This window comes from Oncorhynchus mykiss, chromosome 24 (assembly GCF_057628025.1).
Source record: "Oncorhynchus mykiss isolate SJ-2025 chromosome 24, ASM5762802v1, whole genome shotgun sequence".
Classification (NCBI taxonomy): domain Eukaryota; kingdom Metazoa; phylum Chordata; class Actinopteri; order Salmoniformes; family Salmonidae; genus Oncorhynchus; species Oncorhynchus mykiss.
The window spans coordinates 20,126,111-20,140,404 of NC_143045.1; the positions used below are offsets into that span (position 1 = coordinate 20,126,111).

The following is a 14,294-nucleotide window of genomic DNA, read 5'->3' on the forward strand; positions in this document are numbered from 1 at the left end:
CATCATCTTTTCCTTAGTTATCTACTGTGTTGTAATGTTGGGTTTTCTTTGTGTGAGGTTATCAGCTGCAGTGCTATTTTCTTTGTCTCTGTGCATACCAAAATAGTGGAGCAAGAGGGTGTTGGGGGAGAGGCGGAGAGTCACTGTCTATCAGCCTGGACACAGCACACTGGCTTTCTTACAGTAGTTGCTGTTTCTATGGAAACAGGAGACTGTGATCTCTTCCTACTTCGTTCTCCAGAATGGACCGAGAGCTATAACTGGCCACTCTCCAGAGCTCAGCCTTACATCACTGGCCAGTGTGCCCATCCCTCGCTCCTATTATTAGGCTCTCCTGTGACATCAGGGACGCTCAGAGGGCCGTGATCCTAGAGTAATGGGCATACTAGTTTCTTTCTCATTGTCTGCCTAAAGCAGTCCGTGGTAGAGGTCGACCGATTAATCGGAATGGCCGATTAATTAGGGCCGATTTCAAGTTTTCATAACAATCAGTAATCAGTATTTTTGGACACCGATTTGCAGATTTTTTTTTATTTAGTCAGCCACCAATTGTGCAAATTATCCCACTTAAAAAGATGAGAGAGGCCTGTAATTTTCATCATAGGTACACTTCAACTATGACAGACAAAATGAGGAAACAAAATCCAGAAAATCGCATTGTAGGATTTTTTATGAATTTATTTGCAAATTATGGTGGAAAATAAGTATTTGGTCAATAACAAAAGTTTATCTCAATACTTTGTTATATACCCTTTGTTGGCAATGACAGAGGTCAAACGTTTTCTGTAAGTCTTCACAAGGTTTTCACACACTTGCTGGAATTTTGGCCCATTCCTCCATGCAGATCTCCTCTAGAGCAGTGATGTTTTGGGGCTGTTGCTGGGCAACATGGACTTTCAACTCCCTCCAAAGATTTTCTATGGGGTTGAGATCTGGAGACTGGCTAGGCCACTCCAGGACCTTGAAATGCTTCTTACGAAGCCACTACTTCGTTGCCCGGGCGGTGTGTTTGGGATCATTGTCATGCTGAAAGACCCAGCCACGTTTCATCTTCAATGCCCTTGCTGATGGAAGGAGGTTTTCACTCAAAATCTCACGATACATGGCCCCATTCATTCTTTCCTTTACACAGATCAGTCGTCCTGGTCCCTTTGCAGAAAAACAGCCCCAAAGCGTGATGTTTTCACCCCCATGCTTCATAGTAGGTATGGTGTTCTTTGAATGCAACTCAGCATTCTTTGTCCTCCAAACATGACAAGTTGATTTTTTACCAAAAAGTTATATTTTGGTTTCATCTGACCATATGACATTCTCCCAATCTTCTTCTGGATCATCCAAATGCTCTCTAGCAAACTTCAGACGGGCCTGGACATGTACTGGCTTAAGCAGGGGGACACGTCTGGCACTGCAGGATTTGAGTCCCTGACGGCGTAGTGTGTTACTGATGGTAGGCTTTGTTACTTTGGTCCCAGCTCTCTGCAGGTCATTCACTAGGTCACTTGTGATCATTTTGACCCCACGGGGTGAGATCTTGCGTGGAGCTCCAGATCGAGGGAGATTATCAGTGGTCTTGTATGTCTTCCATTTCCTAATAATTGCTCCCACAGTTGATTTCTTCAAACCAAGCTGCTTACCTATTGCAGATTCAGTCTTCCCAGCCTGGTGCAGGTCTACAATTTTGTTTCTGGTGTCCTTTGGCAGCTCTTTGGTCTTGGCCATAGTGGAGTTTGGAGTGTGACTGTTTGAGGTTGTGGACAGGTGTTATTTATACTGATAACAAGTTCAAACAGGTGCCATTATTACAGGTAACGAGTGGAGGACAGAGGAGCCTCTTAAAGAAGAAGTTACAGGTCTGTGAGAGTCAGAAATCTTGCTTGTTTGTAGGTGACCAGATACTTATTTTCCACCATAATTTGCAAATAAATTCATAAAAAATCGTACAATGTGATATTCTGGATTTTTTTCTTCTCATTTTGTCTGTCATAGTTGAAGTGTACCTATGATGAAAATTCCAGGCCTCTCTCATCTTTTTAAGTGGGAGAACTTGCACAATTGGTGGCTGACTAAATACTTTTTTGCCCCACTGTATATATTTTACACCTTCATTGAACTATGCAAGTCAGTTAAGAACACATTCTTATTTTCAATGACGTCCTAGGAACGGTGGGTTAACTGCCTTGTTCAGGGGCAGAACGACAGATTTTTACCTTGTCAGCTCGGGGATTTGTTTTTGCAACCTTCTGGTTACTAGTCCAATGCTCTAACCACCGGCCTTACATGGCTTACACTACCTGTTACGCGAGGGCAGCAAGTTTCCAAGGTAAGTTGCTAGCTAGCATTAAACTTATCTTACAAAAAACAATCAATCTTAACATAATCACTAGTTAACTACGCATGGTTGATGATATTACTAGTTTATCTAGCGTGTCCTGCGTCGCATATAATCGATGCGGTGCCTGTTAATTTCTCATTGAATCACAGCCTACTTCGACAAACAGGTGATGATTTAACAAGCACATTTGCAAAAAAAGTACTGTTGTTGCACCAATGTACCTAATCATAAACATTAATGCCTTTCTTTAAAATCAATACACAAGTATATATTTTTAAACCTGCATATCTAGTTAATATTGGTATATGCAGCAGTCGGTATATGCAGCAGTCAGGGTATATGCAGCAGTCTGGGTATATGCAGCAGTCTGGGTATATGCAGCAGTCTGGGTATATGCAGCAGTCTGGGTATATGCAGCAGTCGGTATATGCAGCAGTCAGGGTATATGCAGCAGTCAGGGTATATGCAGCAGTCGGTATATGCAGCAGTCAGGGTATATGCAGCAGTCAGGGTATATGCAGCAGTCTGGGTATATGCAGCAGTCTGGGTATATGCAGCAGTCTGGGTATATGCAGCAGTCTGGGTATATGCAGCAGTCAGGGTATATGCAGCAGTCAGGGTATATGCAGCAGTCTGGGTATATGCAGCAGTCTGGGTATATGCAGCAGTCTGGGTATATGCAGCAGTCAGGGTATATGCAGCAGTCAGGGTATATGCAGCAGTCTGGGTATATGCAGCAGTCTGGGTATATGCAGCAGTCTGGGTATATGCAGCAGTCTGGGTATATGCAGCAGTCTGGGTATATGCAGCAGTCTGGGTATATGTATATGCAGCAGTCTGGGTATATGCAGCAGTCTGGGTATATGCAGCAGTCTGGGTATATGCAGCAGTCTGGGTATATGCAGCAGTCTGGGTATATGCAGCAGTCTGGGTATATGCAGCAGTCTGGGTATATGCAGCAGTCAGGGTATATGCAGCAGTCTGGGTATATGCAGCAGTCTGGGTATATGCAGCAGTCTGGGTATATGCAGCAGTCTGGGTATATGCAGCAGTCAGGGTATATGCAGCAGTCAGGGTATATGCAGCAGTCTGGGTATATGCAGCAGTCTGGGTATATGCAGCAGTCTGGGTATATGCAGCAGTCTGGGTATATGCAGCAGTCAGGGTATATGCAGCAGTCAGGGTATATGCAGCAGTCTGGGTATATGCAGCAGTCTGGGTATATGCAGCAGTCTGGGTATATGCAGCAGTCTGGGTATATGTATATGCAGCAGTCTGGGTATATGCAGCAGTCTGGGTATATGCAGCAGTCTGGGTATATGCAGCAGTCTGGGTATATGCAGCAGTCTGGGTATATGCAGCAGTCTGGGTATATGCAGCAGTCTGGGTATATGCAGCAGTCAGGGTATATGCAGCAGTCAGGGTATATGCAGCAGTCTGGGTATATGCAGCAGTCTGGGTATATGCAGCAGTCTGGGTATATGCAGCAGTCTGGGTATATGCAGCAGTCTGGGTATATGCAGCAGTCAGGGTATATGCAGCAGTCAGGGTATATGCAGCAGTCTGGGTATATGCAGCAGTCTGGGTATATGCAGCAGTCTGGGTATATGCAGCAGTCTGGGTATATGCAGCAGTCAGGGTATATGCAGCAGTTTGGGCCGCCTGGCTCATTGCGAACTGTGTGAAGTCCATTTATTCCTAACAAAGGCCGTAATTAATTTGCCAGAATTGTACATAATTATGACATAACATTGAAGTTTGTACAATGTAACAGCAATATTTAGACTTAGGGCTGCCATCCGTTAGATAAAATACGTAACAGTTCCGTATTTCACTGAAAGAATAAACGTTTTGTTTTCGAAATGATAGTTTCCGGATTCAACCATTTTAATGACCGAAGGCTCGTATTTCTGTGTGTTATTATGTTATAATTAAGTCTATGATTTGATAGAGCAGTCTGAGTGGTGGTAGGCAACAGCAGGCTCGTAAGCATTCATTCAAACAGCACTTTTGTGTGTTTGCCAGCAGCTCTTCGCAATGCTTCAAGCATTGCGCTGTTTATGACTTCAAGTCTATCAACTCCCGAGATTAGGCTTGTGTAACCAATGTGAAATGGCTAGCTAGTTAGCGGAGTGCGCGTTTATAGCGGTTACATCGGTGACGTCACTCGCTCTGAGACTTTGAGTTGTTAACGCTGCTTCGAGGGTGGCTGTTGTCGACGTGTTCCTGGTTCGAGCCCAGGTAGGAGCGAGGAGAGGGACGAAAGCTATACTGTTACACTGGCAATACTAAAGTGCCTATAAGAACATCCAATGGTCAAGGTATATGAAATACAAATCGTATAGAGAGAAATAGTCCTATAATAACTACAACCTAAAACTTCTTACCTGGGAATATTGAAGACTCATGTTAAAAGGAACCACCAGCTTTCATATGTTCTGAGCAAGGAACTTAAACGTTAGCTTTTTTACATGGCACATATTGCACTTTTACTTTCTTCGCCAACACTTTGTTTTTGCATTATTTAAACCAAATTGAACATGTTTCATTATTTATTTGAGGCTAAATTGATTTTATTGATGTATTATATTAAGTTAAAATAAGTGTTCATTCAGTATTGTTGTAATTGTCATTATTACAAATAAATAAAAACATCTGCTTTTTTGGCTTTTTTTCTGCTTTTTTGGTCCTCCAATAATCGGTATCGGCGTTGAAAAATCATAATCGGTGGACCTCTAGTCCGTGGCGTGCATCATATCCGAGGGAGAGAGCACTGGACTGAGTGAGAAAGTTGACAGCACTGCACTGGTGTTTTTTCTTCTTCAATCCATTAATGACACAACTGAATTCTTACACATGATGAAACCCTTGAGACACACTACACACAACTCTTGTTTCCGCGTGTCTTGGTTCTACTCTACTTCGGGTGTGGTCTGCCACTCTGCACTTCCTCTACCTCATACTCAGCATGATACCTTGCTGTTCTGGTGGGAACAAAGTAAGGAGATAAAGAATAATGACATTAACCACGTTTCCATCACAGTTTTTATGCGAGTAAAGTCATACTGTATACATTTTGTTTTTTTTATGATAGCTGTCATGGAAACTGGAAGTTTCAGTACAATTGTACATATGCAGATGGATAATTTGTTCTTTCGACATGGTGGGATCGGTTTGTGTTGGTAAAATTGATTATGCGAGAAATGGCGGTGGAAACGCCTTTTATGCGCAAACATTGATATAATAAGCATCATATCCAAGTAAACTTGGAGTCCCTCGATGATATGGGGTGTGGGCCTCCCACTACGACTCGGGAAAGCATGCAGTTTATTAGGCTAGAGACTGTAACAGTGCTTGGGTAAAATCACCGGGGAAGCCAAGCCCCCCCCCCCCCCCCCCCCCCCCAAAGTCATATTACAACCTATGTGTTGTGATAATTGCGTTGTTTGCTCTATAACCAGTGGCAGAGTAAATTCAACCACACCTTTGTTTTATCACAAAGCCGGATAGCAACCTCTGTCCAGTGAAGTCCACAATGCATATTGCATGTACAGTAACAGACAGTTACATGACCTACAGCATTGTCAAGAAAGTTAATGTTTCCAACATTTTTGGACCACTAAGAGTTGCCGCAAGTCGCAAAGAAAACACCATTTTAACTTCAACATTTCAACATCATGAAATCACCTATGCTTTGTCTAATACAGTGACAATTAAAAGATACCAAAAATGATTTAGTCCAATCAACGTAAGCTAAATATGATGTGGCTGTCCATGGTTCTGATTTTGTGTGTGTGTGTGTGTGTGTGTGTGTGTGTGTGTGTGTGTGTGTGCAAGTAGAAAAACATGTGGACTCGCCCTACTTTTTGTTGTTGTTTTTAACCATTATTTAACTAGGCAAGTCAGTTGAGAACAAATTCTTATTTTCAATGACGGCCTATTTTCAATGTCAGTGTTCACTGTGCAATTGCTTGTGTTAGAAGTGCAAAAATGACCAAAGCCAAACCCCGTTATATTTTTAAAAGACATTTTAGACAGTTTGATGAGCAAGCGCTCTTACGTGATCTGTACCATAATATTGACAAAGTCTGATTCCTGATGTTGACACTGCCTGGAAATATTTTCATATGAAATTTGTGTCCATTTGTGATAAGCATGCCCCTGTGAAGAAATGTAGAATCAGTAGAAGGGACACTCCCTGGTTTTCAGATAACTTGGCAGAATTAATTAGAAAGAGAAACATCTCTTGGGCTCAAGCTAGACATACAAATGCTCCTGTTGACTGGGTCTCCTTCAGAGTGCTAAGAAACAAATGCACAGGATTGATCAGGAAGTCCAAATCAGATAACTATTTAAATGCAGTCACAGAGAATCTAAACAACCCTACCAAGTTCTGGAAGCGAATCAAATCAGTGTCAGGTTCTAATGTATCCTCTGGCCTTCCTGACCATTCTAATGAAATGAAAGAACAAGCCGATATTGTAGGGGTTTTTAATAATGGTGGGGCCCAGACCTCTAATGTAAGCTCGGTTACAGTCAACTATGATATAGGCCCTCATGTGAACCATTTGAACTTTGAGCCTGTTTCTTATACTGAGGTCTATAAAGCACTAAAGGCAATAGACACTAAACAGTCTGCAGGTCCAGACAGCCTGGACCCCTACCTCTTAAAGATAGCAGCTGGTATTATTACTGAACATGTGGCTCACATTTTAAATTTGAGTCTCTTGACCAATTCCATACCCATCATTTGGAAATCAGCTTATGTCCTCCCACTGCCAAAGGGTGGAGATCCTTCAGATGCTAATAACTATCGTCCTCCAAACTACCTATCCTAGCCAAAGTCTATGAATCCCTAGTGAACTTGTTAATTGAAAGTAACATACTGAGTGAGGTTCAGTCTGGCTTTAGATCGGGGCACAGCACCACAGCTGCAGCTATGGCCGTGGCAAACTACATAATTAATGCACTTGATAAAAAGCAACATTGTGCTGCTCTGTTTGTGGATTCATCAAAGGCATTTGATTCAGTTGACCATGAATTGTTGCTAGCTAGACTCAGAAACATTGGTCTCAGTGAAGGGGCAGTAAATTGGTTTAGGAATTATCATTCTGACAGAACACAATGTGTATATACTGACAATCACAAGTCTAGGTTTCTTGAGATTAATAAAGGTGTGCCCCAAGGTTCCATTTTAGCTCCAGTGTTGTTCTCATTCATTTTTATTAATGATTTGGGAAATGGGATGCAGATGATAGTCATATATTCAGATACAGTCATGGTTCAGGCTGTTGAAGAGCTCCAGACTGCTTTTCAATCAACGCAGGCCTCCCTTTATGGTCTTGAATGTACAAAAAACTAAATTCATGACCTTTACCAGAGCTAAAACTCGGACAGAGAAGCTTAGCATGGTCACATCTGGTGGCTTATCCGTTGAAAAAGTGTCATCCTACAAATACCTAGGTATTTGGTTGGATGACAAGTTGTTCTTTAAAGTTCATGTGGATAATCTTGTGACAAAGCTTAAATTGAAATTGGGTTTTATTTTTGTATTAAGGCTCGCTTCCAGCTTATGGCTAGAAAGAAGCTTGTTCAGGCCACTTTTCTCTCTGTAATTGATTATGGTGACTTGTTGTTTTTGCATGCAGCCTCCTCTGTCTTACAGAGACCGGACTCTGTTTATCATGCATCTTTGCGCTTTATTACAAATGCCAAGTCACTCACCCACCATTGCACCATGTACCAAATTTTAGGTTGGACCTCCCTTTATATGCCCAGAAAGATACATTTGTATTGTATTGGGTAAACTCCCTCTTTACCTCTTTAGTCTGGTCTCCTTCACCAGCAGTTACCATACCCGGTCTGCTAGGTGGTTTCTACTTAAAGTCCCCAGGACATTTACAGTATTAGGCAAGACTACCTTCTCTTCTTGTGCACCAGAGGCATGGAATAATCTACAATCCATGCTTCATCTAGATATGTTAGTGCCACTGAATTAATTTAAAATATTGATGAGAGACTCTGTTACTGAGGAGTGTAAATGCTTTTTATTAGGCTGGATCATGTTGTATTGTTGTATGTTTTAATGATGTAATGTATTGATTGTTGCTGCCTTGGCCAGGTCTACCTTAAAAAGAGTCTCTCGGTCTCAATGGGCTTTTCCTGGTTAAATAAAGGTTACATCTTTTTTTTTTTTTTTTTACTTTCTATTTATATTTGGTACAGGAAAACTTAAGCGATAAAGTACATTTTGTGAACAATACGTCATCACGCAGATTTTATCGTCAACAAGAGCAGTGCCCCTTTAGTTATAATGGCACCATGGCCCGAACCTGACTTTGCAGGAAAGTGTTGAAAGGAGGCGTATTCCGAGTTCATGGATGCCCCATCCCCCATGTAGACTTTTCACCGTTAGATAATCCCATTAGAAGTCCTGTTCACTCTCCCTGTCCAGGCTGTTGTATCTTCTATGTCCCGGAGAATCAGTTTCACCATTCACCCCTCAATATCAGAACTTGATTGATTTTGGGTCCCATGTGGCTCAGTTGGTAGAGCATGGCGCTTGCAATGCCAGGGTTTGATTCCTACGGGTCAGCAGTACAAAAAAAGTATGACAAATGTAAGCACTCACTACTGGAAATCGCTCTAAATAAGTGTGTCTGCTAAATGACTAAGATGTCAAATATATATATATATATATTATTCATGTGCTTGCTAAGTGCTATTGTGCTAGTTCTCACTCTCTCTCCTCTCCATCCCCAAGGTGTGTACACATATGAGACCGCTGTCCTGCAGATGAGCTGTCGGTGGGGGCTGTCGCGTCGCTGTCGCATATCCAGATAATCCCTGGCCGCGGCGGTGGCAGCACTGGCACGTCCCCCCCTCAGCATGCCCAACACCAGTCGGGCGGGGAGCCTGAAGGACCCCGACGTTGCTGAGCTCTTCTTCAAGGAGGACCCCGAGAAACTGTTCTCAGACCTGCGAGAGATTGGACATGGCAGCTTCGGTGCCGTCTATTTTGTGAGTACTTGGACCCACCACTCTGTGCTCAGTAACAGAGCTGGACTTCCATTCAGAACTGTTTAAGGTATAGGGCAAGGTGTTGACTGTATTTTTCTTCAGGCACGAGATGTGCGGACCACTGAGGTGGTGGCCATCAAGAAGATGTCTTACAGTGGAAAACAATCCAACGAGGTAAGAGACAGATTGTGCATCAAATGCCATTGATGTTACACCAATTACCTTTCATAATTCTAGTTTTGTTAGTAAGCATCTCTCACTCAATTGCAAATATAATGATTTTTTTTCTGAAAAGCTCAAAAATATGTAAATCAGATAATTGTGTGACAATGTCAGCACAGTGGACAAACAATATTCTCTATTAATCCCATGATCATTTATTTAATCAGTGGTGTGATGAAACGTGTTCTCCAGGAAACAATTGCTTCATGTTCATGAAGCCTGTTGCTGAAGTTGTTTGCTGTCTCAATATTGGTTTACTGTGAAAAGGCTCATTAGCATATATTCTAACAAGGCCTAATCCTTCAAGATCCTGTCCTCAGTGGGTTCGGAGCATTAGACCTACAGTTTTTGTAAGGTTTGGTCTCCAAAGGGATTTGTTGTGTTACTCAGCAGTTTTGAATTAAAACATCTTGCTGGAGATGAGCTTATTTGCTTAAAGTAGTGGAACTGCCATTCAGTGGCCTATTCCCTAGGGTTCAGTCTAAAAACAGTTGATAATCAGATTTGAATCTGGCAAAATGACTGGATCGGGTAATTCATTAACCCAAAGAAGTAGAGTGGAACTCAAAGGGAAGTAACTAAAGTTCCATGTAGAACACATAGTTCCAGCCTGCATCTCTGTCCGGACAATCTGCAGTTGCTACATCCATTTTTGGACGTATACATGAATGATATTCTTGATTCTTGAAGTATATAACTAATAGAACTTATAATAAATACATAAAAAATTAATAAATGCCATATGAGCTTAGTTCAACAGTATTATCCCATCGGAACCCAAAATACAAGCTTGTTTTACTCCAGTATATGTAAACATTGTAAATGTAAGCAAACACTGTATAGCCTCAACACGCTTAAAACAATAATTGTGATATCGTGGATGGTCAGTCTATAAATTTGAGTGGTTACATTTCTCTAGGCTCATCCCTCAGCTTTTTACCAAAACAAGATGCTGGGAGATTGGTCCTTTTAAAGCTTGTTATGCAAACATGATGTAATTGTTCCACTCTTTTACCTTACAGAAATGGCAAGACATAATCAAGGAGGTAAAGTTTCTGCAGAGAATACAGCACCCAAACAGCATAGAGTATAAAGGATGCTATCTGCGAGAGCACACTGCCTGGGTAAGAGTGTTATCTGAATGGAAAATAATGCTATGATAACGTGGTGAATACTCTGAAACGGTACATTATTTAGCCCAGTATAACACTCTCTCTTTCTGTCTCTGTAGCTGGTGATGGAGTACTGTCTAGGCTCTGCCTCAGATGTCCTGGAAGGTAAGATGGCAGTTTTGAGATTATAAGACTAGTTCTTCTTTGTGGTTTTCCCCATGATTTGCAGCACTTTCATTCTCTCTCTCTCTACATCCTCTGTAGTTCACAAGAAACCCTTACAAGAAATGGAAATAGCAGCGATTACCCACGGTGCTCTACAGGGGCTGGCTTACCTTCATTCCCACAACATGATTCACCGGTGAGTCCTCCTCATACCTGTATGTGTGGATGTGCTAGACTGACTTCTTTGTGCCCTAAGGGAGGGAGTGTGCCTGTGCCAGTGGAACAAAGCTGTAAGGACATAATCTCTCTCCTCTGTCTGTCTGACAGAGATATCAAGGCAGGGAACGTCTTGCTGACAGAGCCTGGCCAGGTGAAACTTGCAGATTTTGGTTCTGCCTCCATTGTCTCGCCAGCCAACTCTTTTGTGGGGACGCCATATTGGTGAGTTTCAAAATCCCAATGTACGAGAAAAAATAGATGGTGTTTGAAATATGGGGAAGAATTTAGAAATGGGGCACCATCTACAGTCTCATTCAATATTTTCCATGAAATCAAAAGCAGTGTACCGGTCATTAAAATGGGGATGTTTCCTCAGGATGGCCCCAGAGGTAATCCTGGCTATGGACGAAGGTCAGTACGATGGGAAGATCGACATCTGGTCTCTGGGAATAACCTGCATTGAATTAGGTAAACTCTCTCGTCCATGTACTCAACTCTAGACTAGCTCTCCTGTTGTTTTAATGCTCTCCTTCATTCATTCCATATCTTAAACCAATATCTGTCCAGAGAAGAATGTAGACTATTTGTTTTTGTTCTTCATACTGGTTTGAATAATACAGAGCCTTCAGAAAGTATTCAGACCCCTTGACTTTTTCCACATTTTGTTTCGTTACAGCCTTATTCTAAAATGGATTTAAAAAAGTGAAAACAGGTTATTAGAAATGTTTTCAAATGTATTAAAAATAAAACATACCTTATTTACATAATTATTCAGACCCTTTGCTATGAGACTCAATTGGGCTCAGGTGCATCCTGTTTCTATTGATCACTTGATTGGAGTCTACCCGTGGTAAATTAAATTGATTGGACATGATTTTGAAAGGCACACACCTGTCTATATAAGGTCCCACAGTTCACAGTGCATGTCAGAGCAAAAAACCAAGCCAGGAATTGTCCGTAGAGATCTGTCGAGGAACAGATCTGGGAAAGAGTGTCAAAACATTTCTGCAGCATTGAAGGTCCCCAAGAACACTGTGGCTTAAGTCATTCTTAAATGGAAGAAGTTTGTAACCACCAAGACTCTTCCTAGAGCTGGCCAAACTGAGCAATCAGGGGAGAAGGGCCTTGGTCAGGAGGTGACCAAGAACCCAATGGTCACTCTGATAGAGCTCTAGAGTTCCTCTGTGGAGATGGGAGAAACTTCTAGAAGGACAACCATCTCTGAAGCATTCCAGCAATCAGGCCTTTGTGGTAGAGTGGCCAGAAGGAAGGCATTCTTCAGTAAAAGGCTGAAAAACATCCCCACAGCATGGGGGATAGCCCGCTTGGAGTTTGCCAAAAGGCACCTAAAAACTCTCTGATGAAACACATATTGAACTCTTTGGCCTGAATGCCAAGCGTCACGTCTGGAGGAAACTTGGCAGTATCATGCTGTGGGGATGTTTTTCAGTGGTAGGTACTAGTCAGGATCGAGGGAAAGATGAATGGAGCAAAGTACAGAAAACCTGCTCAGGACCTCAGGCTGGGGTTAGTTCACCTTCCAACAGGACAACAACCCTAAGCACACAGCCAATACAACGCAAGAGTGGCTTCAGGACAAGTCTGAATATCCTTGACTTTAACCCGATCGAACATCTCTGGAGAGAGTGTAGCAACGCTCCACATCCAACCTGACAGAGCTTGAGAGGATCTGCAGAGAAGTATGCAAGAAACTCCCCACATTTTTACCTTTATTGAACTAGGCAAGTCAGTTAAGAACAAATTCTTATTTTCAATGATGGCCTATGAACAGTGGGTTAACTGCCTGTTCAGGGGCAGAACGACAGATTTGTACCTTGTCAGCTCGGGGATTCGAACTTGCAACCTTTCGGTTACTAGTCCAATGCTCTAACCACTAGGCTACCCTGCCGCACAATACAGGTGTGCCAAGCTTGTAGCGTCATACCCAAGAAGACTTGATGCTGTAATCGCTGCCAAAGGTGCTTCAACGAAGTACTGAGTCAAGGGTCTGAATACTTATGTAAATGTTATATTTCAGTTTATTTTTATTTTTTTTATAAGTTAGCAAGCATTTCTAAAAACCTGTTTTTGCTTTGTCATTATGGGGTATTGTGTGTAGATTGAGGAGGAGGGGAAAAAACAATTGAATACATTTTAGAATAAGGCTGTAACTTAACAAAATGTTGAAAATGTCAAGGGGTCTGAATACTTTCTGAAGACACTGTAAATCTTTTGTCTGTCTTCCTATTACTTTAATATGACATCTTTTTGTATTCCTCCTTGTTATGTTTTACTGTTAGTGGATCTTGGTAAGCTATTGTTTTCTCTAATCTCTTTGTTTCTAGCTGAGAGAAAACCTCCACTGTTCAATATGAATGCGATGAGTGCCTTATATCACATAGCGCAGAATGAAAGCCCCACACTGCAGTCAAGTGAATGGTACGTCATGTAGCTTCATCAGAGTTGGCTTATTATTTAGGGGAAGGCATTTGTCCACTTTTAAAGTGTGTCATGGTGGGAAAGAAACTAACTCTTCCTTCTTGTCCCCGTCTCTCAATTCAGGACGGATTACTTTCGAAACTTTGTAGATTCTTGCCTTCAGAAATTCCCCCAAGACAGGCCCAACTCGGAGGTACTGTTAAAGGTAAGATCTCTCAGATATCTTATATATGATGATCTACCAGTGCCAAAATGTATAGATACATATCTATCTGGCTCTGTTGACTTGATTTTGAGTGAATGTTAAATAAATAAATGAACGTGAATCATACCCACCCTCATCTCAAAAGAAAATGATTGGCCCCTCTGCCTCCCTCTCTTTCTCAGCATGCGTTTGTGCAGCGGGAGCGGCCCGACTCTGTCCTGATGGACCTGATCCTGAGGACCAAGGTTGCAGTGCGGGAGCTGGACAACCTGCAGTACCGCAAGATGAAGAAGATCCTCTTCCAGGAGGCTCACAACGGCCCTGCAGCCGAAGCACAGGACGGAGACGAGGAGGTCAGTCGCCCAATCTGGCTCTGCTCTCCTGTGGATCTTAGTTTGAGATTAGCATTGTTTATACCAGAACCATTGTAGTCTTTGAAAACACCCTATGTAGGCTAGAAATAATAATGATAATATTTAATTTGTAAATGCGCATTTCCCACACTCAATGTACATGAGGTAGAAAACAGCACACAAACAACATTCAGCAAGAAGTTAAAAAAACAGACCACAACACATTA

The 14,294-nt window shown here is 42.1% G+C and overlaps 1 protein-coding gene across 2 annotated transcripts in view; it reads left to right on the forward strand.

Annotated features, from left to right (window-relative positions):
• taok1a (TAO kinase 1a) overlaps window positions 1-14,294 on the forward strand; it is a 30,708-nt gene that overhangs the window by 3,015 nt on the left and 13,399 nt on the right. For both annotated transcript variants that reach the window (XM_036962029.2, XM_090218619.1), the window contains exons 2-11: window positions 9,096-9,352; window positions 9,455-9,526; window positions 10,597-10,698; window positions 10,806-10,851; window positions 10,951-11,047; window positions 11,179-11,292; window positions 11,447-11,538; window positions 13,416-13,509; window positions 13,633-13,714; window positions 13,897-14,067. In XM_036962029.2, the coding sequence (XP_036817924.2) occupies window positions 9,221-9,352; window positions 9,455-9,526; window positions 10,597-10,698; window positions 10,806-10,851; window positions 10,951-11,047; window positions 11,179-11,292; window positions 11,447-11,538; window positions 13,416-13,509; window positions 13,633-13,714; window positions 13,897-14,067 (1,002 nt within the window). In that variant the 5' untranslated portion in view covers window positions 9,096-9,220. The remainder of the gene's footprint in view (window positions 1-9,095; window positions 9,353-9,454; window positions 9,527-10,596; window positions 10,699-10,805; window positions 10,852-10,950; window positions 11,048-11,178; window positions 11,293-11,446; window positions 11,539-13,415; window positions 13,510-13,632; window positions 13,715-13,896; window positions 14,068-14,294) is intronic.